Source organism: Nyctereutes procyonoides, unplaced genomic scaffold (genome assembly GCF_905146905.1).
Source record: "Nyctereutes procyonoides isolate TBG_1078 unplaced genomic scaffold, NYPRO_anot_genome, whole genome shotgun sequence".
Lineage (NCBI taxonomy): Eukaryota > Metazoa > Chordata > Mammalia > Carnivora > Canidae > Nyctereutes > Nyctereutes procyonoides.
In genome coordinates, this window is record NW_026575046.1 from 14,007,311 (window position 1) to 14,034,312 (window position 27,002).

At 36.6% G+C, this 27,002-nt stretch overlaps 1 protein-coding gene across 1 annotated transcript; it reads left to right on the top strand.

The window, feature by feature from the left end:
* Positions 1-26,341, top strand: TARS1 (threonyl-tRNA synthetase 1). Its single transcript, XM_055325386.1, has 19 exons — positions 1-167; positions 4,668-4,748; positions 6,746-6,936; positions 10,067-10,190; positions 11,964-12,085; positions 12,780-12,897; positions 13,146-13,210; positions 13,299-13,377; positions 14,128-14,274; positions 15,812-15,910; positions 17,222-17,388; positions 18,332-18,494; positions 18,591-18,728; positions 19,811-19,888; positions 20,041-20,141; positions 20,318-20,422; positions 21,933-22,005; positions 24,702-24,816; positions 25,801-26,341. Exons 1-19 carry the CDS (start codon positions 111-113, stop codon positions 25,947-25,949), a joined length of 2,172 nt encoding a protein of 723 aa, XP_055181361.1. The 5' UTR covers positions 1-110; the 3' UTR covers positions 25,950-26,341.
* Positions 26,342-27,002: the final 661 nt, after the last annotated feature.

The following is a 27,002-nucleotide window of genomic DNA, read 5'->3' on the forward strand; positions in this document are numbered from 1 at the left end:
GTGGCGCAAGCGCAGTGTTCCCGGAGCCTCCGCCTGGCTCTGACCGGCCTCGGCCCTCCGCTCGTCCGGGGCGTCGCTTCGGGGTTCCGTCTTCCGTTCGTGGTGTGTTGATGTCCCAGGAGAAGGACAGAAGCCCTGCAGGGGAGATGGGTGTCGAGGAGAAGCCGGTGAGCGAACTGAGAGGAGCCCGGAGGCCAGCTGGGGCTCTGCTCCGTGTCCGTGGTGCCCGGCTAGGCGGGAAGGAGGAAGCGGCCCGGGCGTGGGGGGCCGAGGGACCCCAGGGGGACCCCAGGGGGACGGTGGAGCTCCTGGGCGAGTCAGAGCCCCTTTGGGGGGAACGATCGTCCTTTTATAAAGTGGGGCAGGACCTTGCAGGTCCGTCTCTAGGTCCATCCCCTTTTTGCAGACGAAGAAACTGAGACCCTGAGTGACAGACTAGCTTGCAGCCGGACGCCTAATTAGAAGCCGCGACAGAATTGGAATCTAGGACTCGGGATTCCCAGCGTAATGTTTTTGATTCCACCTTAGGCGAGAAGAACATTGCAAAACCTCATTTAATCCTGAAGCCCTGTAGGGATGGATAAAGGGCTTCAGTTTAAGGAAGGGAAAACCGAGTCCTTGAGATCTGACCCAACTTAACCCACGTTTGGGTGGTTTATAATAAGCGGTGGCGGCCGGGTGACCCCAGGCGACAAACCTTAGAGAGATTACACACTTCCCTTCCTGGTGCTGTAGATGTGCCTTATCACATTCACACGTGCTGATCGTTTCATCTTTGAGCTTTCCCTTTGGTGTCCTCCATCCTTTAGGAACAACCCCCAGGTCACTGTCACACCCACCAGGATGACTTTTTTTAAAAAAAATTATGATCAACAAACATCATGTATTCATTCTGCTGGAAGATGAAGCTGGGAAGGTGAAAAGGACCTAGTGGCTGACATAGAGGGCTTCACAGCCCTGGTGTGTGAGGCAGGAAAACAGTCATTGTGCAGCGTGATCGGTTCCGATTACTGAAAAGAGGGAGCGCCTAACTCTGCTTGGGAAGGGCTAGTTTGAGTTCATTTGGAAATTATAGGAGTCTAAGTTCACCAGGTAAACCAGGCAGGGCAGTGCTCCCCAGGTAAAGGTAGCAAGGGCGGTGAAAAGGCACACCCAGAAGTGCCTGTGAGGTTGCTTGCAAGAGATGAGCCCGAAGGGGGAGCTACAGCTCTCAGAAGGACTTGAGATATTTGAAATTGTATTCTACAGGTGAAAGTTTTTAAGCAGGGAAATGTTCGATGTGGATTGTAGTTTTAAAGATTCTGGGGACACCTGGGTGGCTCAGCGGTCGAGCATCTGCCTTCGGGTCAGGACGTGATCTCAGGTCCAGGGATCGAGTCCCACATCAGGTTCCTGCATGGAGCCTGCTTCTCCCTCTGCCTCTCTCTGTCTCTCATGAATAAATAAATAAAAATCTTTTAAAAAAATAAATAAGGATCATTCTGGCATGGGATGGAAGGTGTGTTGGAAAGAGGTGAGGCCACAAGCAGAGGAGGCTGTTGCAGCAGTCCAAGTGAGAAGTGGCGATGTCTTAGGCTAAAGAGCCTCAGCCCTAACTCTCTGAAAGGATAAGTCACAATAGAAGCTACAATTTTTCTCATCAGTAAAATGAAGATGTTCTCTAAGTCAGGAATAGAGTGGGGGAAAATGCAAATGCGCACATTGTAAACTGTATAAATAAAATTTAAGGGCATAGTTTTCCCCGTTTATATTTTTTTCACTTAAAAATGATATCTTTATTGTTTTGTAACTTGTTTACTTTTTTTTTTTTTGCTTAATAGTCTGTATTCAACAATTTTCCATGTCCACAAATATGTTATGCCATTCTTAACTGGAGGTGGTGTAAAGCTATCAAATAAATACATAATTTCTCCTTTCTGTAACAGTAATTATACAATATCTCATATTATGCACTAAATGCATTAATTCAACTTTTTCAGGCCTTACAATTGAACTAGGTTCTGTTATTGTCCTCATTATACAGATGAAGAAATAGGCAAAGAGCAAGTAGCTTGCTCAAACCCAATTTTCTGTAACCAATACTCATAGCTCCAGTGCTGTCCTGCGTCCTGTCACCTGCATGGAAATGAGTCCGGGACAGATAACTTCATCAAACTACATGACTTCCAGGACATACCTCTCACAGCTGTGCCAGTCTCTGGGATTGAATTTAATTAAACTACACTGTATGTAGGTACTTTCGGTACTTTCCCTTCAACTCCTAAATATCGCAAGGAAGGTAATTCTGTAGCTTCCCTTCACAATCCCAACTGTGTTCTACCTTTTGGATTGAAATTTTAGGGCGCTTTTAAGTAAATGCATAATGCATAAACTCACATTTTTGTTCTGTTTTAATTGGAAATAGAGAACAGTCGCCCAACGTTTTCCTAATTGTTGTAGTAAAGACGGAATGGACCTCAGGGTTTTAGAGAAACCTGTCTTAATGTCGTGGCTCTACTCCTTACTAGCTATATACAAATAAGCAAAATATATTACCTTCTTTGGGCCTGTATTCTCATTTGTAAAAAAAAAAAAAAAGTATTTAGAACACAGAATCTTTCTGTTAATTTTCTCCCTTTTCCTCTATCCCTGTTGGTTTGGCAAATACTCATATATGACCAAAACCAAAAATATATAATCAGAAAAACAAGTATCATTCTTTTTCCAGTTAAATGTGCACAAAAAAATAAATAAACCTGCATACACCTGCAATTTTATCCCTCCTCTTACCAGGGATAATTGACTAGTTACATTATTTTTATAGTAGAGCATTGGCATATAGAGGATCTTGTAACCCTATAACTTTATTGTTTAGTATAGGCTTTAGTTATGTTCATTATTTATCTATTGGCTATAAATGAACCTGAAAAGTTTATGAAATCCAGAATCCCGGAGTGGGAGAAGTTTTAGTTCAGCTTGAAATTAGAAGTCATATATTTTTAATTTAGTTTATTTTAAAAATTAATATAAGTATTACATTTCAAAATGCCCAACGGTTATATGGGTAAATAAATAATGGAATATTATTTGGCAATAAGAAATAGTGAAGTACTGATGTATGTAACATGAATGATCTTGAAATCATGCTAAGTGAAAGAAACCAGTCACAAAAGACCACATACTGCATGCCTCTCTTTAAATGAAGTGCCCAGAATAGGCAAATACGTAGAAACAAAGTAGATTACTGATTTCCAGGTCCTAGGGAATAGGGAAAATGGAGCCACTGCTAATGGGTACAGTGTTTCCTGTTGAGGTGATGAAAGTGTTCTAAGATTGACCTTGGTGATGGTTTAATGAATACATTAAAAACCATTGAATTATATACTTGATACGGGTGAATTGTACGGTGTAGGAAAAGATCTCAATAAAACTGAAAGAAATCAAAGACCACAAACATATAGGAGACTATAATAAAGTCCGCCCTTGTTCCCAGTTCTCCCCCCAAAACTCCTTCACTGCTGATGATAACTTCCCTCCTTGGAGCGGACCACTGTCAGCACCTGGATGGGTATCATTCCCGTGACTTAATGTGTGAACCTAGAAAAATTATCTAGGTTTTTCCAGTTTAATAGTGTGTGTAAGATGGAAATGATAATAATGTCAATCTCACAGGGCTGTCGAGAACCAGATGTGATTGATTGTGGGGAAGCTTTGTAAGTTGTAAAACTTGTAGTGCAGTTTGCTTTAGGATGAATCTATCAGAGCAGGGAAGTAAGGAATTAATTTCTGCAAAGATATCTTCACAGTGTCCCATAATGCATTTCAGGGTTTCTTGACCTTGTGGACTGGATAATTCTTTGTTTGGGGAGGCTGACCTGTGCACTGTGGAATGTTTAATAACCTCCCCCATCTCTACCCACTATATGCCAGTTGCTGCACTCCCCAGTTGTGACAGTGTTAGCTGATATTGCCAGGTACCCGCTAGGGGGCAAAATTTCTTCCGGTTGACAACCACCAGTATAGGCCAACTATAGTGGTTGCCTTTTTGCACAGGACTTAGTACTTTAAAACTTTCTATGGCTTCATGTACTAATAATAAGTAAAGTCTACATTCCTTATGGTAACCCCATAGCCTTAGATGCTTGGTTGTCTGAGCCCTGGTTAGTCTTAACTGACATGATTTCAGTCTGTTTTAGTCAGCCTGGTTTTATCATTCTTTCTCATTTTTTTCTCATTTTCAATATTTTTTAACAGTTCTCCATTCTCAAAATCCAGCCTGTTGAAATTGTCATCTTTTAAAGTCAGTTGTCCTAACTTATTTGACATCTAATCATAGTGCTGCAGCTGTGTTCTTTCTTCCTCTGGGAGCTTCTCACATGTGTATGCCTCAGTTTCCCTGGAGAAATTAAATCTGCACACTGTAGAGGTTGGGTCTTATGTTTGCTTCTTTCCTAAGGTCTAACAAATGAAATTCAAGGACTGGAACATTATCAAGAAACTCCTGTCTTATTTTTTAAGATTTGTCTTTATTGCAGTGATGAAAATTATTAGCCTTTCAAAATCAGATTTACCCCCCTTTTTTTGAAATACATGCTAAAATAATATCCTCAGAACTTTCTTGGGTGCAGCATGAATGAGTGTCGAATTAGAGTAAAATATAAAATCTTATTTCTCCTTTGCTTATGTAGGTTGGTGCTGGGGAGGAAAAGCGAAAGGAAGGAGGCAAGAAGAAGAACAAGGAAGGATCTGGAGATGGAGGTCGAGCAGAGGTGAATGTTTTAGAGCCCTGTTACCAAAGATTGACAGGTGGCGGGAACTGTCTCAGACTTACTCTGCGTAAGGTTGTAATGGTTTACATGGCATAAGATGGAACATTCAGGGAGAAGAATTAGGAAAGTCTTAGGGGGGAAAAGATCTGCAGCTATTTATTATTGGAAAAGGAAAACAACATTGAAGTATGATTGCAAAATAATCTGGAGTTAGATATGAAAATCAGAGAAAAAGTGTTGGAAGGAAGGGATTGGTAATTACTCAGTTGCAAGATTGGACGCCAGCTGTCCGATCATTTGATTCAGGGAGATATTAGAAGGTAGAGACTTGATGTTTAAGTTTACATTGAATGCACCAAAAACTAAAGAAGGCCCAATTCTTTGACCTGTTTCAGTGTTTCCATGAGGACTTGCTACTAGCATTTGGTTTTGAGCGAGATCTGAGGCCTCTCAGTTGTAAAGAAATGCTTACAGTTCCCCCCAGCTCACACTAAGAGGAGCTGGCATTTCAAAAGTCAGCCCAGAATCAACCTGGTTTCTGGGTAGTCTGCTTTAGGAGGCAGTTAAACTTGTCTTCCCACTTTATTTTTGAAGTTGAACTGCTGTGAACCAGGCTTCAGTTTTTGCTTTAGTCATTGCATTTTGTTAGAGACTCCTTAGAAGACTACCAGGACAGAGAAGCACAAGGGAGCAGACTTTGTAGAAGTGTACTGTAGCACAGTAAACTGGCTTTACAGAGCTGCTCCTGTTAATGCTATGTTGCTAAATGTGTAGTGCTGTCATTTACTGAAGGAAGGGTCAGTTTGTAGATGATCAAGAACTACTAAGTGTTGCTTAGAGCCCTACCTAACCATTCCTCTTAGGTTTTGTCCATTATAGTCCACTGTAATTACGGGGGAAATTGTTGATTGTGAATTTTAAAATTTGCAGGTAAATAGAAAAATGCATGTTTCCTCATGTTTTTCATGCTTTTGGATACAGTGGTATATGTTATTTCATCACAGCTTCAAAATTAGCCTGCAAAGAGGAAAGAAAAGGTGCAATTAAAGTACCCTTCTGCATAGAGTATTTTAAGTACAAAACATGGTTTTATATGTCTTAAATGATCTGTCTGGAAAATTTGCAACGAGATGTCCAAGACCTTTCCTTCCCCTCTCTGCTCCCATCACTTATCTACTTCTCTTACCTCCTTTCTAAGGGCAACGTGCGGGTATTATTCTCTGAATTTGACAAGCACTTGCCTTGAATGGAAGCCCTTAAGTCAAATAAATTGATACTTGGTTAACAATTTTAAGTGGATGTGTAGTCTAACTAGCTGCATTAATTGATCATCCCTTGAACAAGACTGAAACAAAATGGTGGGACGCCTGGGTGGCTCAGTGGTTGAGCGTCTGCGTTTTGCCCAAGGTGTGGTCCTAGATAGAGTCCCAGGATCAAGTCCCATATTGGACTTCCTGCATGGAGCCTGCTTCTTCCTCTGCGTGTCTCTGCCTCTCTCTCTCTCTCTCTCTCTCTCTCTCTCTCTCTCTCTCTCTCTTTTACAATCTTTAAAAAAAAAATTGAAACAAAATGGAAAAGCCATTTTATTTCCAGTATTGTTCATAGCTATGTGTCATTTAGTTAGAAAAGACCTTCAGAGAACATTGTAAAAGGAAAAAAATCACCTTAATGCAAATAGCAAATGGTAATAATAGTTGTCCATTTAAGATATTAATAGCCCACATGTCTATTGTTACTTATATCTTTCTATTTTTTTTTATTTTTCTATTTTTAAAAAAAGTATTACAGTAAAAATTGTAAGAAGACCACATTTAATTCCTTTTCTAACCTTAATTTAAGACAGGATTAAGCCAGTGCTTAATGATTTGGGCAATCCATTTACCATGTTGAATTAGTAATCATAATTTTTGTATTGTCTGTTTTTATTATTTCTTTACTTTTTCTAAAAGAAAACAAGTATTTACTGATCATTTATTTCCTTATTTGTTGTCTTGCAGTTGAATCCTTGGCCCGAATATATTAACACACGTCTTGAGATGTATAATAAACTAAAAGCAGAACATGATTCTATTCTGGCAGAAAGGGCAGAAAAAGACAGTAAACCAATTAAAGTCACTCTGCCTGATGGTAAACAGGTCAATGCAGAATCCTGGAAAACTACACCATATCAGATTGCTTGTGGAATAAGGTATAAGCTATACCTGTCTTGACCTTCTGTTTGTAACTAAACTTTTTTGGTATTGTCAAGTTTTATCTTCATGGTATTTTTATGTTACTGTTTGTGTTTTTAATGTTTATATTATTTGGGATTTAAGAGAATCAAAATGATGTGGAGCTTATACTCAAGATTCAAAATTAATTTCTTAGTCCACTGTGGTCTTAATCTTACAAAGGATCTTATATTATTAGTTCTTCTACTTTGATCATAAATACCGCAAAACCAAGTAGACCGTGTGTTTTACCTATTTTTACTTGGCTATTTTGATGTTAAAAATGAAGGTAGAAATATCACATGGGAAAGTTAAAAAGCTAATATATGACACATGAAAATAATGTACTATTTTTATAAATCCAAAGAATGACCATGTCTGATCTTAAAACTTGTATTGGGTTGGGAAGAAATAACTGAGAATTAGATGCATATTTTGAGGTAGAGTCATCTGATATGATTGGAATCAGTAGTTGTTTATAGGAAATGATAAAGATGGGAAAGCATAAATTGATGCACATATCTAATACCAGATGTTGGCAAACTGTGGGTCATAGCCTAGTTTTGTATAGCCCAAGATTAAGCATGGCTCTTAAATGATTTGAAAAAAATAAGAAAACTAAGGTGTGACAGGGATCATTTGTGACCCAGTCTGAAATATTAAGCCCTTTACAGAAAAAAGTTGCCAACTTCTGTCTTAAATATTTCAACTTAAAATATGTAAAAATAGATATATTCATTATATCCTTCACCATATATATATGTAATTATTTCTATTCATTTTTCATTATTTCATTCTGTGTTGAATTGAACCACCTGCAATCTCCATGTGATTGTCAAAAGTGGTTGATTATCATCAGTTTCATGTTGTTGAACATAAGACCTAAAGAACAAGTACATAAAAAGGTTGGGGAACCAACCTGGCTGATTAGCAGTAAGCCCACTCTGCAGCTGGTGAGTGTAGAAGCAGTTGGCTTATGAGCCGTGAATCTTTTTTTTTTTTTTTTTTTTTTGAGCCTTGAATCTTTATTGTGCCATGACACTGGTTAGTATTTTTACAAGGGAAATATGTTTCAGTTAATTTGAGCATATTTTCTACCTAAAGTACTCCCACCTTACTTCAAAGGAAGTAAGAAGAAAATTGTAATATCAAGCATTTTTCCATGTGAGGTTATAAATAACTGGATAGACCTCCAAATAGAAGTTCAGCCTTTCATTTTTAGAGGTAACTTGGAAGGGTATTTTGATTAAGATATCCTTCCATTGTTACACGCTGAGATTGTAGCTGTGTTGGTATTGAAATTCAGGCTCCTCTTAGTTCAGAACTTCTTTTCTACATTCTTCAGTATTGTCTTCCAGATTACATTGTAATTTATTAAATAACCAATTAGAAAATATTTTTTTGTAAACTGCAAAATTTTACATAAGGCCTTGATCTCCAAGTGGGGTTGCTTACGACATTTTTACAAAAGTCCCAGAATAAGTTCTTGCTGTTGGGTGAAGAATTATAGCATGAGTAACAAACTGTTGAAAGGTTTGGATGATGAGTTGTGACTATAAAAGGGAAGAAAAAAGAAGGCGTGCTCCATTTGCTTCAAAAGGTTTTTCTTTGAAGTTTTGTCTTAAATCTGAAAGTTTGGATTACTTTATCCCTTCTTTAGAAAATTCAAGTGATCTAATGTGGTCTGTATATCTGCACATTCTGTAGACAATACAGTAATATCTACATTTTCAAAGGAACTCTGCTTTTAGTGTCTTAAGGCACCATTTTGGACCCTGAGGTAAAAGCTGTTTTCTTCCCAAAGAATATAGAGAACATTAGTCACCTTTTGGTCAATTCTTTAATTTTTTGAAAACTTTACACCAATATGATAAAATATATTTCTCCCTGCCAAATCCATGTATATCCTACAAAATGTGTATTTTTTTTTCATTGTATTGGCTTTATATGACTGTTTCAGAAGGAAAGAAAACAATGGATGTAATCTGTGGGAAGTTCAGTGAATTTAAAAATGAGATAAGAATTTATGGTTTGTCTTCTGATGGTTCTGTCCTGAACCTCAAGTAGGGGAGGTTGTATATTCTTGGTTGTACTTACACTGAGTAAGAAGGGAACCACCCAACACTGCATGTTTAGTTAGCTGAAACCTTCTGGTGGTAGATTTATTTAGTATAAAGACTGTAAACTTTCCCTTCATAGTGTAGAGTGTTGTCCACTTTGGTTGAGTGGGTAGGCTCTTATAGACTGTCACTTCTCTAGCTACACATTTAGACCTGTAATCTAATTAATCTTACTCAGTTCTCTAGCTACACAGCTTCCTGAACTTTTCTTAACTCCCATCTCCCCCGTCTGCAGTGCCATCTCCTCTCCTTTTCTCCCTTTCCAGGTCTTCTGATCCTTCAGCCCCTCCTTACTTTATCCTCAAAGCCTGTCCAGACTAATCTGACTTTGCTTGCTTTGCAATCCTCAGAATTCCTGTGGCTCTTACACTTGGTGTGGTCTGCTAGTGTGGTCTTAATCATTTGGTGATAGTTCATACTGTATACTCTGTGCTGTGTGTGTAGATGACTTTTAAAATCCATATTATAAACAAGCTTTATTGAATAATCCTTTGTTTTACCTATATGCTTGTTATAAATCATACCATTTTGGTCATTTACAGAATTTATTACCTCAGAGAAAAGATCCATTACAGATTTCAAGTAGGAGGAAGGGCAAAGGTGCCCCTCAGTGCCCCTTCTTTTTCTTTTTTGGAGTCTACATAGCTTGGCTTTGTGGAAAATGTTTTTTTGAGAAATGAAAAGATTAATATAACCGCTGAAAATTGTTTATTACAATTGTGTCTGCTTAAATAAGGCATTAAATGTGAAATAATAGTATTCTGGATTTTTGGGATCCTCTACTTGGTGCATACTGGGGTTTGTTGGTTTTTCCTTTTTTATTTCAGAAATCTATAATATATATATATATGTAATATATGTAGTATTGAGATAGAATAAATATAGTGTTTATTTTCCTATTCTTGTTCTCAGATTAAGTGTTGTAGTACAGAAGATTCTCTTTTACATTCTTTTGTTTAAATATATGCTTGTGTGTATATTTTTTAAGTCAAGGCCTAGCTGACAACACAGTTATTGCTAAAGTGAATCAAGTTGTTTGGGACCTAGACCGTCCTCTGGAGGAAGATTGTACCTTGGAGCTTCTCAAATTTGAAGATGAGGAAGCTCAAGCAGTAAGTTTTTATTCAGTAGTCCCTGAATTTCAAGATAAAGGTTCACGTTTTCAGTTTGTTCCTGCTCCTACTGTTAGTGGGTATAGAGTTTATTGGTGTCTCATTGTCATTTCATTTTTCATTTTAGGGAGCAGCATAAGAGAGCTTGCCTTGTGTATTTAAGAAGTGAACTTGAATAAATTTATTTTCATTACTGGATATTTCAGAGAGAAAAAATTTCTGGGATTTTTATTAAACTTTTATTAAAAATTGGTAAAGCAAGTAAACATTGATTCTCTACCCTGTCAGTCAGTACTTAAGCAAGATCTGTAGATTTTACAAATAAAATGGAACATTTCTTTAAACTACTCTCCTTATTAGACAATTAATTTCCCTATTTCCCTCATCTTAAAATGCAAATCTGCTGAAAACACTATGAAAGTCATCCTGCATTTGATGTCAAGGTTTTCTTCTAATTTCTCCATGAAAGTATACTGTATAAAGAGAAATAAAATCTTTTGTTTTATTATCGTAGTTTACTATGTGTATCACTGGTTTTCAAATGTATTCTACATTCCTTAAGTTTTAATGAAAACTTAAAAAATCGGGATCCCTGGGTGGCGCAGCGGTTTAGCACCTGCCTTTGGCCCAGGGCGCGATCCTGGAGACCTGGGATCGAATCCCACGTCAGGCTCCCGGTGCATGGAGCCTGCTTCTCCCTCTGCCTATGTCTCTGCCTCTCTCTCTCATTCTGTGTGACTATCATAAATAAATAAAAATTTAAAAAAAGGTAAGCAAGTGATTAAAAAAAAAAAAAGAAAACTTAAAAAATCCGTTTAATACCTTACAGATTTTAAAAATATAACTTTGGATATATTCTGACTCATCTGGCCACCTTAAAAACCAAGTATAGATGACCCCTGAATGATATGGGTTTGAACTGTGCAAGTCTACAAATATATGGATTTTTTCAATGAATAAATATCTATAACTATTTTTTATAAAGTAGATATATTTCTCATATGATTTTCTTTTTTTTTTTTTTCATTTTTCCCCCATATGATTTTCTTAATTTTTTTTTCTAGCCTACTTTATTGTAAGAATACAGTATATAGTATACAAAAGGTATGTCAATTGACTATGTTATCAATAAGGCTTCTGGTCAACAGTAGGCTATTAGTAGTTGGGTCTTTAGAGAATCATTAAGTTACACTAAGATTTTTGACTGCACAGAAGGTCAGCATCAGTAATCCCTGCATTGTTCAAGGGTCAGCTGTACTGCCATTAGATTTCAGTGTCCATATGTTTGTTCTTATGTTTTATAAATGAATTGTGGGACAAGTTACAGCAACTTAGTTGCTTGAGGCTGATAAGGAAAAAGAGAATGTAATTCTTAAGTAATGTTCCATGGCTCGGTAGTGGCCACAGCAGAGCACATGGGATGTGGGATATATAGGCACATTGTCTCAAAAGATTCTAGCTCATTACAGTCACTAAGTTACGTTGTGAGTGGCAGTTGTTTTCAGGGTACAGAATCTATCCCCTTTAATTAATGATGCTTATTTGAATTTAATTAGTTTGGAAACAAACCAGATGATCTCTAAAGTACATAAACAACTTAGTGGTTAAAACTTAAATTATTTTGGCTCTGCATAGAATCACACCGAAGTTTACATATTTATAAATTTAGATTTTTCATGTCTTGAGCTTATTTATAGTAAATTTTATATATCTTTTTCAAGATAGCCATATTAATTTATAGCATATACGTTTAGACCATCCCATTTATTTCAGGTATATTGGCATTCAAGTGCTCACATAATGGGTGAAGCTATGGAAAGAGTCTATGGTGGATGTTTGTGTTATGGTCCACCAATAGAAAATGGATTCTATTATGACATGTACCTTGAAGAAGGGTAAGTTATGTAACTGAATAAAGAAAAATTCTGAATTATTAAGAGTCTATTATTTTTAAAGAGTTCTCAATAAGGAAAGAATATCAAATTTATTGCTTAATAGTCACCAAGTATTTCCACTATTAAAAGTTGAAGTGTTGTAGTAACTTATGAAATGCTGGTAACTTATGAGAGCTCTGTTGTAGATTGATGGAGGTAGAGCCCTAAGATAATGTCAGGAAGTAAAATGAAGCCAATCATAGAGGTGGAGGGATGGTTCACCAGTGAGAACAGTGTCTATGATGACCAAAATAGAAGTCACTGAAAATATAAAATATAAAAATAATAATATCTAGTTTAAAATTTGAATATATGGGACCCTTGGTGGCTCAGCGATTGAGCGTCTGATCACGCCCTTCAGCGCAGGCAGGGCATGAACCTGAAGTCCCGGGATCAAGTCCTTCATTGGGCTTTCTGCATGGAACCTGTTTCTCCCTCTGCCTGTGTTTCTGCCTCTCTCTGTATCTCTCATGAATAAATAAAATCTTTAAAAATAAAAAATAAAAAAATAAAATTTGAACATATTATTCAAGGGCCTATTTCTTTATATTAAAACTTTTCATTTTTTTTTTTTTTTTTAAAGAAATAGTCCTCCAAGCTACTATGGGAGTAGAATAGAGTGGAAGGAGATTAATTTTACTTCCTTTTCCTTCAGGGGTGTGTCCAGTAATGATTTTTCTTCTTTGGAAGCCTTATGTAAAAAAATCATTAAGGAAAAACAGGCTTTTGAAAGACTGGAAGTAAAGAAAGAAACCTTACTAGAAATGTTTAAGGTAAGTTAAGTTAATGGCCTCCACTTCGGTATCACTCTGTAATGTTACTTGAAATTGTCAGGGGTTTTAGTGAATTAATTTGAAGCCTGTTCTTTTCTTTAGGAAAATAACTGTTTTTGAAACATGAAGTATTGACATTTATTTTCCTACAATGCTTTGATAAGATATATTTTGAGTCAGTTTAGCTTTAATATTTAAAGATAGAAGTTAAAGGAAGGTTTTTTAAAAATAATTTTTCATATTTTTAGTACAATAAGTTCAAATGCCGGATACTGAATGAAAAAGTGAATACTCCAACTACCACAGTCTATAGGTGAGCGTGTCAAATCTCATTAAATGTAACTAGCTGCTGTATGTGTCATTTTAAGTCTTTGTTAAAATTGCTTTCATTTTATCTCTAGGTGTGGCCCCTTGATAGATCTCTGTCGGGGTCCTCATGTCAGACACACTGGCAAAATTAAGACTTTGAAAATACACAAAGTAAGCAATGTAACTTTAAAAACTATATGAATGTATATATCTAGTATAGGTATATGTTTAAACTTCCTCTTAGTTTCTCTTTCTGCCTGTTTTTCTGTTGCAAGTGTAAAGATGGATTGACTGTTTCATGGCCCTAGTCTTTTTTAGCTGAAAATCAGAAGCAGTGACTTGACTTAACATTCATCACCAGAGCCCATGAAGTGGCTCATGGTGATGGAACTTCAGGGGATTCACAAAAATTACACAGTCATGGTTCTAAGAGCTTTGAAACTCACGATTAGTATGTGCTTTTGCCCTTTGTTTGTCTAAAGTAATAATTACTTTATTTATGCTTTTTAACCAAACTAGTCCTGCCGGGTTTTGCTGGATTTTTATGACTGAACATTCAAATGCACTTTAAAGTAAAAGAATAAATTGAGTAATTTCAAGATATTTTTTGTTGGTTTATTTTCCACTTTTACTTAATCTTGTGGGAGATACCCTTGCATCTCATGTTTGTGGAGTTGTGGTTTGGTAGGGAATTGATAGGGAGGTATTTTTGAGGGAATTAAATGGCCAGCTTTGTACTCTAGCCCAGCCTCAGAGCAACTGTGAGATGTATAGTAAGTGTGCACTTTTACACCATTTTTCTTATCATAAGGACTACTATGAATTTGACTCATAGGCCACTATAAGAAATAACATCTAATTCAAAATAAGTGAGGTATTAACAAATTTGAATATTGTTTCATGGTTAATCTTTGTTTTCAGAATTCTTCCACATACTGGGAAGGCAAAGCAGATATGGAGACTCTTCAGAGAATTTATGGCATTTCATTCCCAGATCCTAAAATGTTGAAAGAATGGGAGAAGTTCCAAGAGGAAGCTAAAAACCGAGATCATAGGAAAATTGGGAGAGTATGTTTAAAGAATAATAATGTTTCTAGACTGAATTTTATGTTCATTTGCATCTTAGTTGTATTAAGTACTAGGATTTCCTTTTAAAAAGATGAGGTAATTTTCCAGTAGTTATTGTGCTGTATGCTATATAACCATAAATCACTTACTGATTAGCTTACTGCTGTCTTACTGTTTACTGTCCACATTATCTTTCAAGGATGTGCTTGGTACCACACTAGTACTCCTTTTAACTACTTATATTAAGAACAAATACTGATTACCTAGTTTTCTATAAAAGAAGCATAGTAGTGTTTTATAGAGCTGGGAGTTATTTTGGAAATTTCCTGGTCTCACTGACTTATTTTAAAGATGTAGAAACTGATTTCCCCTAAAATTAATCTATTTATTGCCCCAGATGACATAGCAAGTCACCAATGGATACTATGGTGTCAGTTTCTTTATCTTGCTACCCTTCAGTGTTTTCTTTTCTTTTTTTTTTTAAGATTTTATTTATTTATTCATGATAGACAGAGAGAGAGAGAGAGAGAGAGAGAGACAGGCAGAGGGAGAAGCAGGCTCCATGCCGGGAGCCTGACGCGGGACTCGATCCCTGTACCCCAGGATCGCGCCCCAGGCCAAAGGCAGGCGCTAAACCGCTGAGCCACCCAGGGATCCCCACCCCTCTGTTTTCTAAGCTGGAAATTAGGTTTTCTTTCTTTCTTTTTTTTTTTTTTAATTATTTATTTATGATAGTCATACAGAGAGAGAGAGAGGCAGAGACCAGGCAGAGACATAGGCAGAGGGAGAAGCAGGCTCCATGCACCGGGAGCCTGATGTGGGACTCGATCCCGGGTCTCCAGGATTGCGCCCTGGGCCAAAGGCAGGCGCCAAACCGCTGCGCCACCCAGGGATCCCCTGGAAATTAGGTTTTATAAAAGTATACCTTTCTAAAATTGAGTTTACTCTGTGCCATCAACTACTCTTGTCTCTTGATGGCTTGAGATAAATTCCAGTGGTAAGGAAGCATCAACAGTTGGTGGGGCCCCTCCGTGAGGATTCTGGGCTTTTGTGGGGTAGTGGTAGGCAAGAAGGTAAGAAGGGCATGCTTTTTGCCAAGACCCAATGTCAGGCAACTTCATCTACATCTTCTCTTCCATTATCATTGCTATTTTCCTGGTCTCTGCTGCTCCTACTTTAAAAAAAGAAAAAAATAATATTCATATCTCAGATCTTTGAGGAATTAAAACTACTATGACAGCTCCCACTGTGGATAGTCGAAAAGAACTAAGACCGCTGCTCCAGGTCATTCTTCGGTAAACTTGACTGGATTCAGGAATGTAACAGTCGGAGAACATACTTGTGCAAAGTTGTAAATCCACTGCAGTTCTATGCTATTGAATTGTACACCAGAAATGTTGACAGTATTTTCTTTGATTCAGGAATGACACACATTAAAATATGAGCTATTACAGTAGTATTCTGAACTCAGGAACACTGAAGTTTATGTTGATACTACATGCATATATAAACATTCTTTTGCTTTTCTTTTACTTAGGACCAAGAACTATATTTCTTTCATGAACTCAGCCCTGGAAGTTGCTTTTTCCTGCCGAAAGGAGCATACATTTATAATACACTTATTGAATTCATCAGGGTAAACCATATTCATTTTCTTTTGTAAATTTAAGATAGAAGTTGATTATATTAAATAAGTTCCGCCAAAAGGAAAGTTAATCTTGTATTTGAGAGGAAACATTTAAAAGAATAAAAATGCAAATGAGAATTTTCATAAAATGTTTAAAAAATTCCTTCCACCTGGGGCACTTGGGTGGCGCAGTCAGTTAAGCATCTGGACTCTCGATCTTAGCTCAGGTCTTGATAACAGGGTCATGTTTGAACCCTACATTGGGCTCCATGCTGGGCATGGATCCTACTTTAAAAAAAAAAATCCTTCCTCTTAATACATGATTTTGTCCTTATACATGGGTATATAATAGAGAAGCTAGTGACCTTGAAGTGGGATCTGCAACCCTTTACATGGGAGCTCTGTACACTCTTTGTATTTTCCTCAAAAAAACAAGTTAGTCTTTACATTGCTTTTTAATTCTTTATATGATGTCTTTTAGGCTCAGGTTTGTAAAGAATAATACCGCCACCACCTGCATACTCACCACCTGATTTACCATACATGTATGTTGGGCTATATTTGCTTCAGATTTTTTTTTTAAAGATTTTATTTATTTATTCATGAGGGATACAGAGAGAGGGGCAGAGACACAGGCAGAGGGAGAAGCAGGCTCCTCACAGGAAGCCTGATGCGCGGGACTCAATCCCAGACCCGAGATCACACCCTGAGCTTAAGGCAGACCCCCAGCCACTTAGCCACCCAGCATCCCTGCTTCACATTATTTTTTATTGAAGTAATACATGTAAAGAAAAAAGTTCCCTTTTAGAACCCCTTTTGATCCATTTCCCTCTTTTTCCTAGCAGAAACTCTTTTTTGAAGTTAGCATAGATTCATGTTATTTTATATCTACCTCATACATATGTGCCCTAAATTTGTGTTTGTATAGTTTAGATTTACATACATGAAGTCTCATTTTGTATCAGTCTGCCTAATGCAAAAATCATAATATTTTTAAAATCCTGTTTATTTTCACTTGTTACTTAATTCTATTCTGTAACTACCATACTATGCTGATTCCTTTATTGATAGACACTGATGTACTTTCTAATTTTCTTATATTACTAATTGTACTAGAGTAGCATTGTTTTGATAGGCCTCCTTATGTGTAGGTGCAGGAGTTTCTTCTTTGGTGTATACCTCCAAGTGGAATTTCTAGATTATAGCATATGTCCACCTTGAAAACTTCACTACATAGTATAAAATTGCTCTTTAAATTTTATTCCCACCAGAAGTATGAACTTCTATTTCCTATCCGTTGTTATGTTTGTTTTCTCACAGAGTGAGTATAGGAAACGAGGATTCCAGGAGGTGGTCACCCCAAACATCTACAATAGCCGACTCTGGATGACCTCGGGCCACTGGCAACACTATAGCGAGAACATGTTCTCCTTTGAGGTGGAGAAGGAGTTGTTTGCTCTGAAACCCATGAACTGCCCAGGACACTGGTATTCAGCGGCTTTGAGTTTCTATCAAAAACAAAATTGCATTTTCTATGCTGCAATTTGTCCTGCGTTGCTCTCCCTCCTTTGAAAGAATTTCTATTTAAAACAAACTATGGAATCAGAAGAATATTTAAATGTAATGTTATTGTACTACCATAACATCTTTCATGCCCACTTAGATCCTCAGATATGTAGACATTCAAGAATGGTAGTGGGGTAATAGCAAATGGGCGGAATATAAAGCAGGGAGACTGAATGCGGACATAGCAGTTCTCTAGATGTTTTTTTTTTTTTTTTCCTTAAACCTTCTTTTAAAACTTACTGCTAATGAATTGACTTCCTTGGGAGATTTTCCTCACTTTGCAGCTGTTCCACTTTCTGTCCTTGAAAGTTAGATGAAGAGAGGCTTCAGGAGAAGACTAGGGAGCTGTGGCCACCTCTAGCTCGGTCTGTACAGCTCCTAGCAGCAGGGCCTCGACGGTGAGGGGTGAGAGGAGTTTCCCTGAGAGAGCTGGGTTGTAAGTCAGGGAACCAACTAGGTTTGTTCTTAGTTTTCCCAGATTCTCTAAAGTTGCTGAAGCATCTTCAGACTGACAGAACTGAAGCAGTTTTAGGAGTGACAAGAAAGCACAGTCTTTGGTTTCCAGTATATTAAATGATTAGTATGGAACTAAGATTTTTTTTTTTTTTTAATATGAGCACTGAAAGCAGCCTTCAAATTAATGGAAGTATTGAGCACAAGGATTTGACTCCAGACCCATGGGAATCAGTTTTTATTCTCTCTTGGTTGTGTATTGTTGTATTATAATTTATTTATTTCTGCAAGTGCTTACATGAAGTCCAGAATTTGAGAAATGTTGTTTATATGTATAGCCTTTCATAAAGTAGAAAAGCAGTTTTATTCTTGTGAAATTAAATATCAGTGGGTTTTCATTTTCTTCTTCAGCCTTATGTTTGATCATCGGCCAAGATCCTGGCGAGAGTTGCCTCTGCGGATAGCCGATTTTGGGGTACTTCATAGGAATGAGTTGTCAGGAGCACTCACGGGACTCACGCGGGTACGAAGATTCCAACAGGATGATGCTCACATATTCTGTGCCATAGAGCAGGTATTATGAGACTCTGGGATAAAATATTTTGAAAGAATTGTGAAGAAAGTCCAGGAAAGTTACTGTTGTCTTTTTTTCTTTTTTTTTAATTTAAAGATTGAAGATGAAATAAAAGGTTGTTTGGATTTTCTACGTACAGTATATAGCATATTTGGATTTTCTTTTAAACTGAACCTATCTACTCGACCAGAAAAATACCTTGGAGATATTGAAGTATGGAATCAAGCTGAGAAAGTAAGTGGTATTTTTCAGCATGCTTGAATACTATTGGACTGAAATGAACTTGTTCCAAGAAACACAAGCCTCTTTATTTATTTATTTTATTTTTTTAAAGATTTATTTATTTATTCATTCAGAGAGAGCGAGAAAGAGGCAGAGACACAGGCAGAGGGAGAAGCAGGCTCCATGCAGGAAGCCCGATGTGGGACTCGATTCGGGGTCTCCAGGATCACACCCCGGGCTGCAGGTGGTGCCAAACCGCTGCGCCACCAGGGCTACCCCACAAGCCTCTTTAAATGGCTAAAAGCAAGAGAAAATGGAAATGGCTCCTGGGTTTGAGCAAGTTAGTTTATGTATGATTTTGTTAAGTTATGCTAAATAACTTTTCGGTCTTCTAGCTGTAACTTATAAAAGGGTAGAATTGGAGAAAGATGGTCCAAAGATAAAAACTTCAGTCATGAGAACAGATACTAGACATCGAGATGACTGTAGCGAACACTGCTGTGTATACACAGGAAGGTTGATCAGAGAGCAAATCCTGGGGGTTCTCATCACAGGAAGAACATGTTTTTTTTTCTCTTCTCTCTTTTCTTTTTCTTTTTTTTATTTTTTATTTTTATTTTTTTTTAAATATTTATTTATATGAGAGAGAGAGAGAGAGGCAAAGACACAGGCCGAGGAAGAAGCAGGCTCCATGCAGGGAGCCTGACGTGGGACTCGATCCTGGGTCTCCAGGATCATGCCCTGGGCCAAGGACTCGATCCTGGGTCTCCAGGATCATGCCCTGGGCTAAACCATTGAGCCACCCGGGCTGCCCTCTCTTTTCTTTTTATTGTGTCTGTCTGAAATGATGGATGTTCGATGAGTCTAAGTAAATGTAAATCAAACCATCGTGCTGTACTTTTTAAACTTACACAGTGCTGTATGTCCGTTATGTCTCAGAAAAAGGGATTTGTGTGTGACTGTGTTTAGGTGGACAGAATTCTAATGCAGAGACTAGGGACTCATGAAACTAATCACAGTGTTTTTAGTCTTAGGTTAGGCTGGAACAGAAGTTGCAGATGACGAAAATAAAAATCATTTTGCTTTATCCTTAGCAACTTGAAAACAGTCTGAATGAATTTGGTGAGAAGTGGGAGTTAAATCCTGGAGATGGAGCTTTTTATGGCCCAAAGGTCAGTATAAAGTGTATTTGAATAACATGATTTTTATGTTGGGGTGAAGAAGACCTACTTTAAATTAGAAAGCAAGCAAGCAAGCCTGTCCTGTTATAACACTGAGTTAGCTTTAATCTAGACAGCATCTTAACTCAGTCTTTACTTCTTAGATTGACATACAGATTAAAGATGCAATTGGTCGGTTCCACCAGTGTGCAACAATCCAGTTGGATTTTCAGTTGCCCATCAGATTTAATCTTACTTTTGTAAGGTGAGTTTCTGCTGTCTGCTCTGGGTATTTTGTTTTTAGAGGAATATAAAGGGATATATGTGTGTGTGTGTGTGTGTGTGTGTGTGTGTGTGTGTGTGTGTGTGTGTATATATATATATATATATATATATACATACATACACATATCCACATTAAAACATTTTTTTTCTATGTAGCCATGATGGTGATGATAAGAAAAGGCCAGTGATTGTTCATAGAGCCATCTTGGGGTCAGTGGAAAGAATGATTGCTATCCTCACTGAAAACTATGGCGGCAAATGGTAATTTTTGTCATTGTTTTTGTCTGGACAATGTAAATTGAAGAAATGTCTGCTGTTCAGTTTAGTTTTGTGGTAGAAAAGGAGATGATATGATGGGTCACTTCTAGTTAATGACAAGTGTTCACTAAGGAATCCTAAGTGAAACCGAAATTTTTGCTTTAAGAATAATTATTAGTAATTATTTTTATTTCAGAACTCCCATTGTTGAATGTTATATAATACTTTCTAATTAGGAGTTAACACTAAGAAGCACATTTGTTGTTGTGGGATTAATATGGTTTTGATGTTTTTGTCTGAGTGAACAAAAGTAGGCTTTGGGCTTACCTTGTTGAGTATTGCTGATTATAATAAGCGGGTATTTTGACATCCTTTGGAAGCCAGTTACATTTTTAATTGGAAGTACAGAATCCAAACTGATCAACATTTTTTGTCTTGTTACTACAAGATTATGCTTTTGTTGGCAGGGTATGAGCACATAAGTTCCATTTTATTTTTAAGCTGTTTTGTCTGGGCCCACAATTTGTAAAGGCAACTGAAAGCTACACAAGGTGATAAAACACCCGTTTTGTAGAGTCTGCCGTATCAATTGTATTGATGCAAAAGTTTTGTAAAATGTAAATCTGTTTTATCTTCGTATTGTAGTAATTTCAGTTTTATTTGTAATTTGGTTAGTTTGGACATTAAGGGGCGTTTGTTATACTTGTCAGAGAAATGAACTGGAGAATCTCTCTTCAGTTCTATTTCAGATCAAATAGGGAAAACATTTTATACATGGTATCTAGAGAAGAGGGCGATCCTCAGCAGATTGCTATGTCAAACCTGTGATAGGTGGTTTAAAGCCAGTTCAGGTACAATGTAATACAACAATTCAAAATAGAGGAGCAAGGAAGAGAAACACTAGTCTAATATCTGCATCAAAGAGAGGATTTGACACATGAAATACTCCAAAGATGGAATTACAAATGATCAGTTTTTAGTAAGTGAAAACAGGAGAACACAGGGCAGTCAGGCTTGCAAGACTCCAGACATAATCAAATAAGGCGCTGCAGGTGGCAGTCTGCCTTTGGAGAAAGAAAAAAAAAGATGTGAGAACACTCATTTTTATCCAATACTGTCACTAGTTATCATCAGTTACAGTTTGTTGAGTCCTGCAGAATGGATCTTGAATACCTGAAGGCATGGTCTGGTCCATGTCCGCCATGAAGAATAATTAGTAAGATAATGTTGAACAGTGAATCACTAAATGTAGTTCTTTGTTAACCCCTCTGGCAGCTGGTGCATGGGGTTCTGTTTCCTGATATGTTGACATGCAGGGCATCGTCCCTGCCCTCAGTGTGCTTTGCCATCTGCCTAGCGAATCAAACCTTAGTTTTCCTGAGTTAAGGTTCCCTTTCTGCTCCAGAATCTGCTCCCTTTAGTCTTTCCTGGATATTGGGGGGTGAGGGGAGTTTTTTAAAGTGGCCCTTACATATTTCAGGAAAATATACTGATAATGATATTTCTTTGAAAGGCCCTTCTGGCTGTCTCCTCGCCAGGTAATGGTAGTTCCAGTGGGACCAACGTGTGATGAATATGCCCAAAAGGTAATCCTTAAATACAACTTTTCTTTCAATTTAGAATCACTCAGCTTTTCAAATCTCCTAAGCTACATGTATCCTTGGTAGATCAAGCTGCTGGTGGTATAGAGAAATGTTACTATTTCTGAATAGATTACATTACCTCTTTCAGACTCTTCTGTTACATGATCAGAAGACATAATTTGGATGGTGTTTTATATACTCTTGTATATTTTAGTGTTTAGTATGAGGAAATTGTGTGAATGCCCCAGGATGATATGTAATTTCAGAAGCATAATGCAATTTAAGCAGCTCTTTGGAAGAGTAATTTTGCTTCATATTTGTAATGTAAATTTCTTCAATTATTTACAAATTTTTTTTAGGTTTACAGAATGCCATATGCATATTTTGCCCTACCCATCAAAAAGCTACTAACAGATACGTAAATAGCTATTCATACTTCACACCTTCTAGACTAGACCAACAATCTGTTCTGTTGTAGAGACAATTCCCTACTAAGGAATTTCAGATCATTAAAAGTTGTGTTACAATTAAGCATTGTTTCATAATTGCAAGCTAAAAGTAATAAACTGGCTAGTAAAAACACAAATCTAAATACCAGGGAACAATATTGTAACACTAAAACCATGATGGTTCTAGATCATCAGAATAAATTGCACTAAGGTCTTAACTGTCTTCTAAAAAATTCATGGACATTAGATCAACTGGAAAGCAAACCATTCAGACATACTATATTTCTGCTATTGCACACAGTAGTTTTGGTTATTGATGATGAAAATCAGTTATGTTCTATAGTTAATTCTTTATCTTTTTTGCATTATGAAAGCTCACATGGTAGGAGAAAAGTCTGTAATTAAATAACTCATTTCTCAACTGGAGACAGTACTGACTTGCCCTCATTCCATCAGTGGCAGGGTGGCATTTGGAATTACACAGGGATGGGGATTTTGGTTATATTGCGTGGACACCGGTCGGGGAGCACTTACTGATACTGAATGACCGGAAACCAGAGGTGCTAAATAGCCTGTGATTATTATTCCACTTATTCAGTTCCAGAGTAGTGTGACTCACGTGCATGTAAGGGCCCATGTTAAGAAACTAAAACACTAGTGCTTTATTCTTTATAATAGGTTATAGGTGAAAGTGCAGTCTTATCTTGGTACTCTTAATAAACTGTGTAAGAACCCTTCTGAAATTTGCATAGTTAAAAATCCCAGTAGAATTGGTTAATGATCACTTCGATGAAACAACCTATTAGTGAAATAAAAATGGTTTATTCAAACCTTTTTGTTCTATTAGTGGTAATTGGTTGTCAGGTAGATGAAAATTTTAATCTAGTTTAATTTAACTTACAATTAATAAAATTTAGTGTTTTTTGAAAAGGAAAAATATTGAAAACATTGTTTACTATTTAATATACAAAAACATAAGATGGTAAAGTGGAACTGGTATCTTTGAGGGGAGAAAAAAAAGACATGGAATAATCTCTAATGTAGATTGCCAAACTTTAGATTCCTGGAAGTTTATTTCAAGAAGTCTCAATTTTATCTGGCTCTTTGATTTAAGAGGATTTCTTTGTAGGCTGCCAGGGTGACTCAGTAGGTTAAGCATCTGACTCTTGATTTTGATTCATGTTGTGATCTCAGGTTTATGAGATCGAGCCCTGCATCTGTTTAAGATTCTCTGTCTCCCTCTCCCCCTAAAGTCCCCCACCTCTGCTTGCATGCTCTCTATTAAAAAAAAATTTTAAAAAAGCTTTCATTTAATCAAAAAGTATCTGTTCAGAAAGAAAAAAATTCTCTTTTAGTATTTCTTAAACTTGATTATTTTCTTTTACTTAAATTACTATTGTAGAGTTCTATTTTGTTTTTCTTACAGAGTTCTTTTAGATCACATAAAGTTATTAAATAAAATATTGAAAAGTTATTAAATAATTAGTGTTAAAAGTTTATTTTATTTTTTAAAGATTTTATTTTATTTATTCATGAGAGACACAGAGAGATAGAGAGGCAGAGACACAGGCAGAGGGAGAAGCAGGCTCCATGCAGTGAGCCTGATGTGGAACTCGATCCCAGGACTCCAGGATCACGACCTGAGCGGAAGTCAGACTCTTAACTGCTGAGCCACCCAGGTGCCCCTAAAAGATAATTTTATGTGGCAGTTTATATTTCATTCTCTAGAAACATAAAAAGCTATTAAGATGCTTTTGGCCTATTGTTGGTGCTATCAACATTTTATTTAAAAATGTTGCACACACAAATGACAGCAATGGCTAAATTCTTGTTACCAATTTGCTGACTATTTGAGAGATCAGAAACATTACATTCTGTATTCAGCTGGACAGCCATCATTATGTATTAATATGGAGACTGATAAGCAGTTTCCTTGGCAACTATTTAGGGAACTTAAGATATGTTTGCAAAAGGATTTATTTTCTTTTGTAAAGAGGTGATTAAATGTAGCTGAATACCTGAATTCTGATTTTTAAGGATTTTTTGAAACATTTACTTCAAGAGCAAAATACATATCATTTTAATTTTTGAAAATGTAATCCCAAGTCCCAAGTTAATATATGTTTCAGTATATCTAATAGCATTCTTTTTAAAATATTTGCATGACTACCCAAATCACATGTTAAATAATTTAAGATCAAAATATAGTTCTTATCTTAGATCTGAAGAATTCTGCATCTGTTTAAATAGGTACGGCAACAATTCCATGATGCTAAATTCATGGTGGACATTGATCTGGATCCGGGCTGCACGTTAAATAAGAAGATCAGAAATGCCCAGTTAGCACAATATAACTTCATCCTAGGTAAGAAAGGAAACTTAACAAAGAAAACCTGCCAAACCTTATGAAAACACTGAAATATTAAGACTTAACCTTAAGAAAATTGTGGTTATCAGTTTAGTTCCTCTAATCCAGATTCTTAAATAATAAGTTTGTTCATTTGTTATATCAAAGGGAAATTTTGGTGTGAAAAAGAGTAATCTAAAGGCTTGTTTAAAAATCTTCTTTCCTTAAAAAAAAAAAAAACAAACAAAATAAAACTTCTTTCCTTTTATCTCCTATTCCTTTATATTGTAAGTTTTTATTAAGACGGCTGGATTAAGTAAGTACTGTGGTTTGAAGCATTGTAAAGGGATATATTCTTTTAAATGAAAAGATTTTTAAATAGGTCACCCAACTATACATAGTCACCTGAGCATTTTTTTTCTTAAATAGATTTTTTTTTAGAGTACTTTAAGTTTATAGCAAAACTGAGGAGAAAGGACAGTTATCTTGTATACCTCTTGCCCAAAATCGACACAGCCTCTTCCACTACCAGCATCCTGCAGCCAATGGGTATACATATCCTTACAAAGTCCACAGATTACATCAGTGTTCACTGTTGGGTTTTGTACATTATGCGTTTGGACAAATATATAATGACATGTGTCCACCATATGGTTTTGGACAGAATTATTTCACTGCCCCCAAATCCTCTATGCTGCACTGTGGAAAACACTTGCTCTTAACCACAGGCAACTGAATTTTTTTAACTGTCTCGAGTTTTGCCTTTTTCGCAGTGTCTATAGTTGGAATCCTACAGTATGTAACCTTTCTCGATTAGCTTCTTTTGACTAGTAATGTGCATTTAAGTAAGATTTCTATGTGTCTTTTCATGGCTTGATAGCTCATTTGAACATTTCAGTGAATCAAAAGCTACAATGGTGGCTTTTAGGTCCTAGGATCATTTCTGTTCGAATGTTCAATAAAATCCTTCCACCTAACAAAGCTTTGTGTCTTTTGTTTTAGTTATTGGTGAAAAAGAGAAAGCCAGTGGCACCGTTAATATCCGTACAAGAGATAATAAGGTACATGGAGAGCGCACAATTTTGGAAACCATCGAGCGGCTGCAGCAGCTCAAACAGTCCCGTAGCAAACAGGCAGAAGAAGAATTTTAATGAAGAACCTGACCCAGATCGGCTCAGTGGGAAAAGAAGAAAAAAAATGTTTCCATAACGTTAATTTTATACTCTAGAAAACATCAATTTATACTGAATTTGGACTAGTTGAGCAGTGTCTGCATAGGTGCAGGATCAACCTATTTTGTGACCTAGACAGGTTTTAGACAATGTGTATTTGAAGGAGGTCATTAAAAGAGACATTAAAATGATTTTATTTGTTATATAAACACTGGATCACTGGAAATAAAACATGAGGAATGCTATAATGTAATGTGGGAGAATATTTTTTATAAATTTAATGCAATTGAAAAATAAAAATTTTCAGATTTGATTAAAGTAAAAGACCAGAATTAGATGATGTAAAAATAATAAAAACTTTAATTCACCAATGCTGAGTCCAATGCTGTGTCCTTCGCATACATATATTCCCTCCTGGAAGAAATTGTGTGATTCAGTATTTTATCTCTTCAATGTTTTCTAATATGATGTCAGTTGGGGGTGATGCTTCTCAGGCATAGGATGGCATCTTTTAGGATGTAAACCATTAAAACCAACCATGGATCTAATATAAAGTAGATTTGCACAAATTTTTAAGATGAAGATAAGTCTTTAAAGAAATACATGGGACTGGCAGACTGCTCTGGGCCATAGCCTCCCTGGTTATACGAATTCCCAGTCCTCTCATAAAGGATAATTGTTGAATTTTCTATCAATCAGTAAATGATGATTGGGTGAGCACCACAAAGTAAGGAATTCCTTATGTGTATGTATATTAATTCCTCTAACAGCCATCTTGAAAAGCCTCTCAGTTCTCTAAGTCACTTTGCATAGATGAATCCTCACTTTAATAAAGAAGACCTTTAATCATAGGGATTATTTTTGAAACTTTATATAACAAAACCTTGCTTGCAAATGTCTTAAGACTTAGCTTTTGATGGGTTTGTAACGAACTTTTATATGTATCTTGAGAAAAACTCTGATACAGCTTTGCATTCCCAAGTCATGACACCAAACTTTGCAATTCATTTTAAAAGTGTATTTGATTTTTAT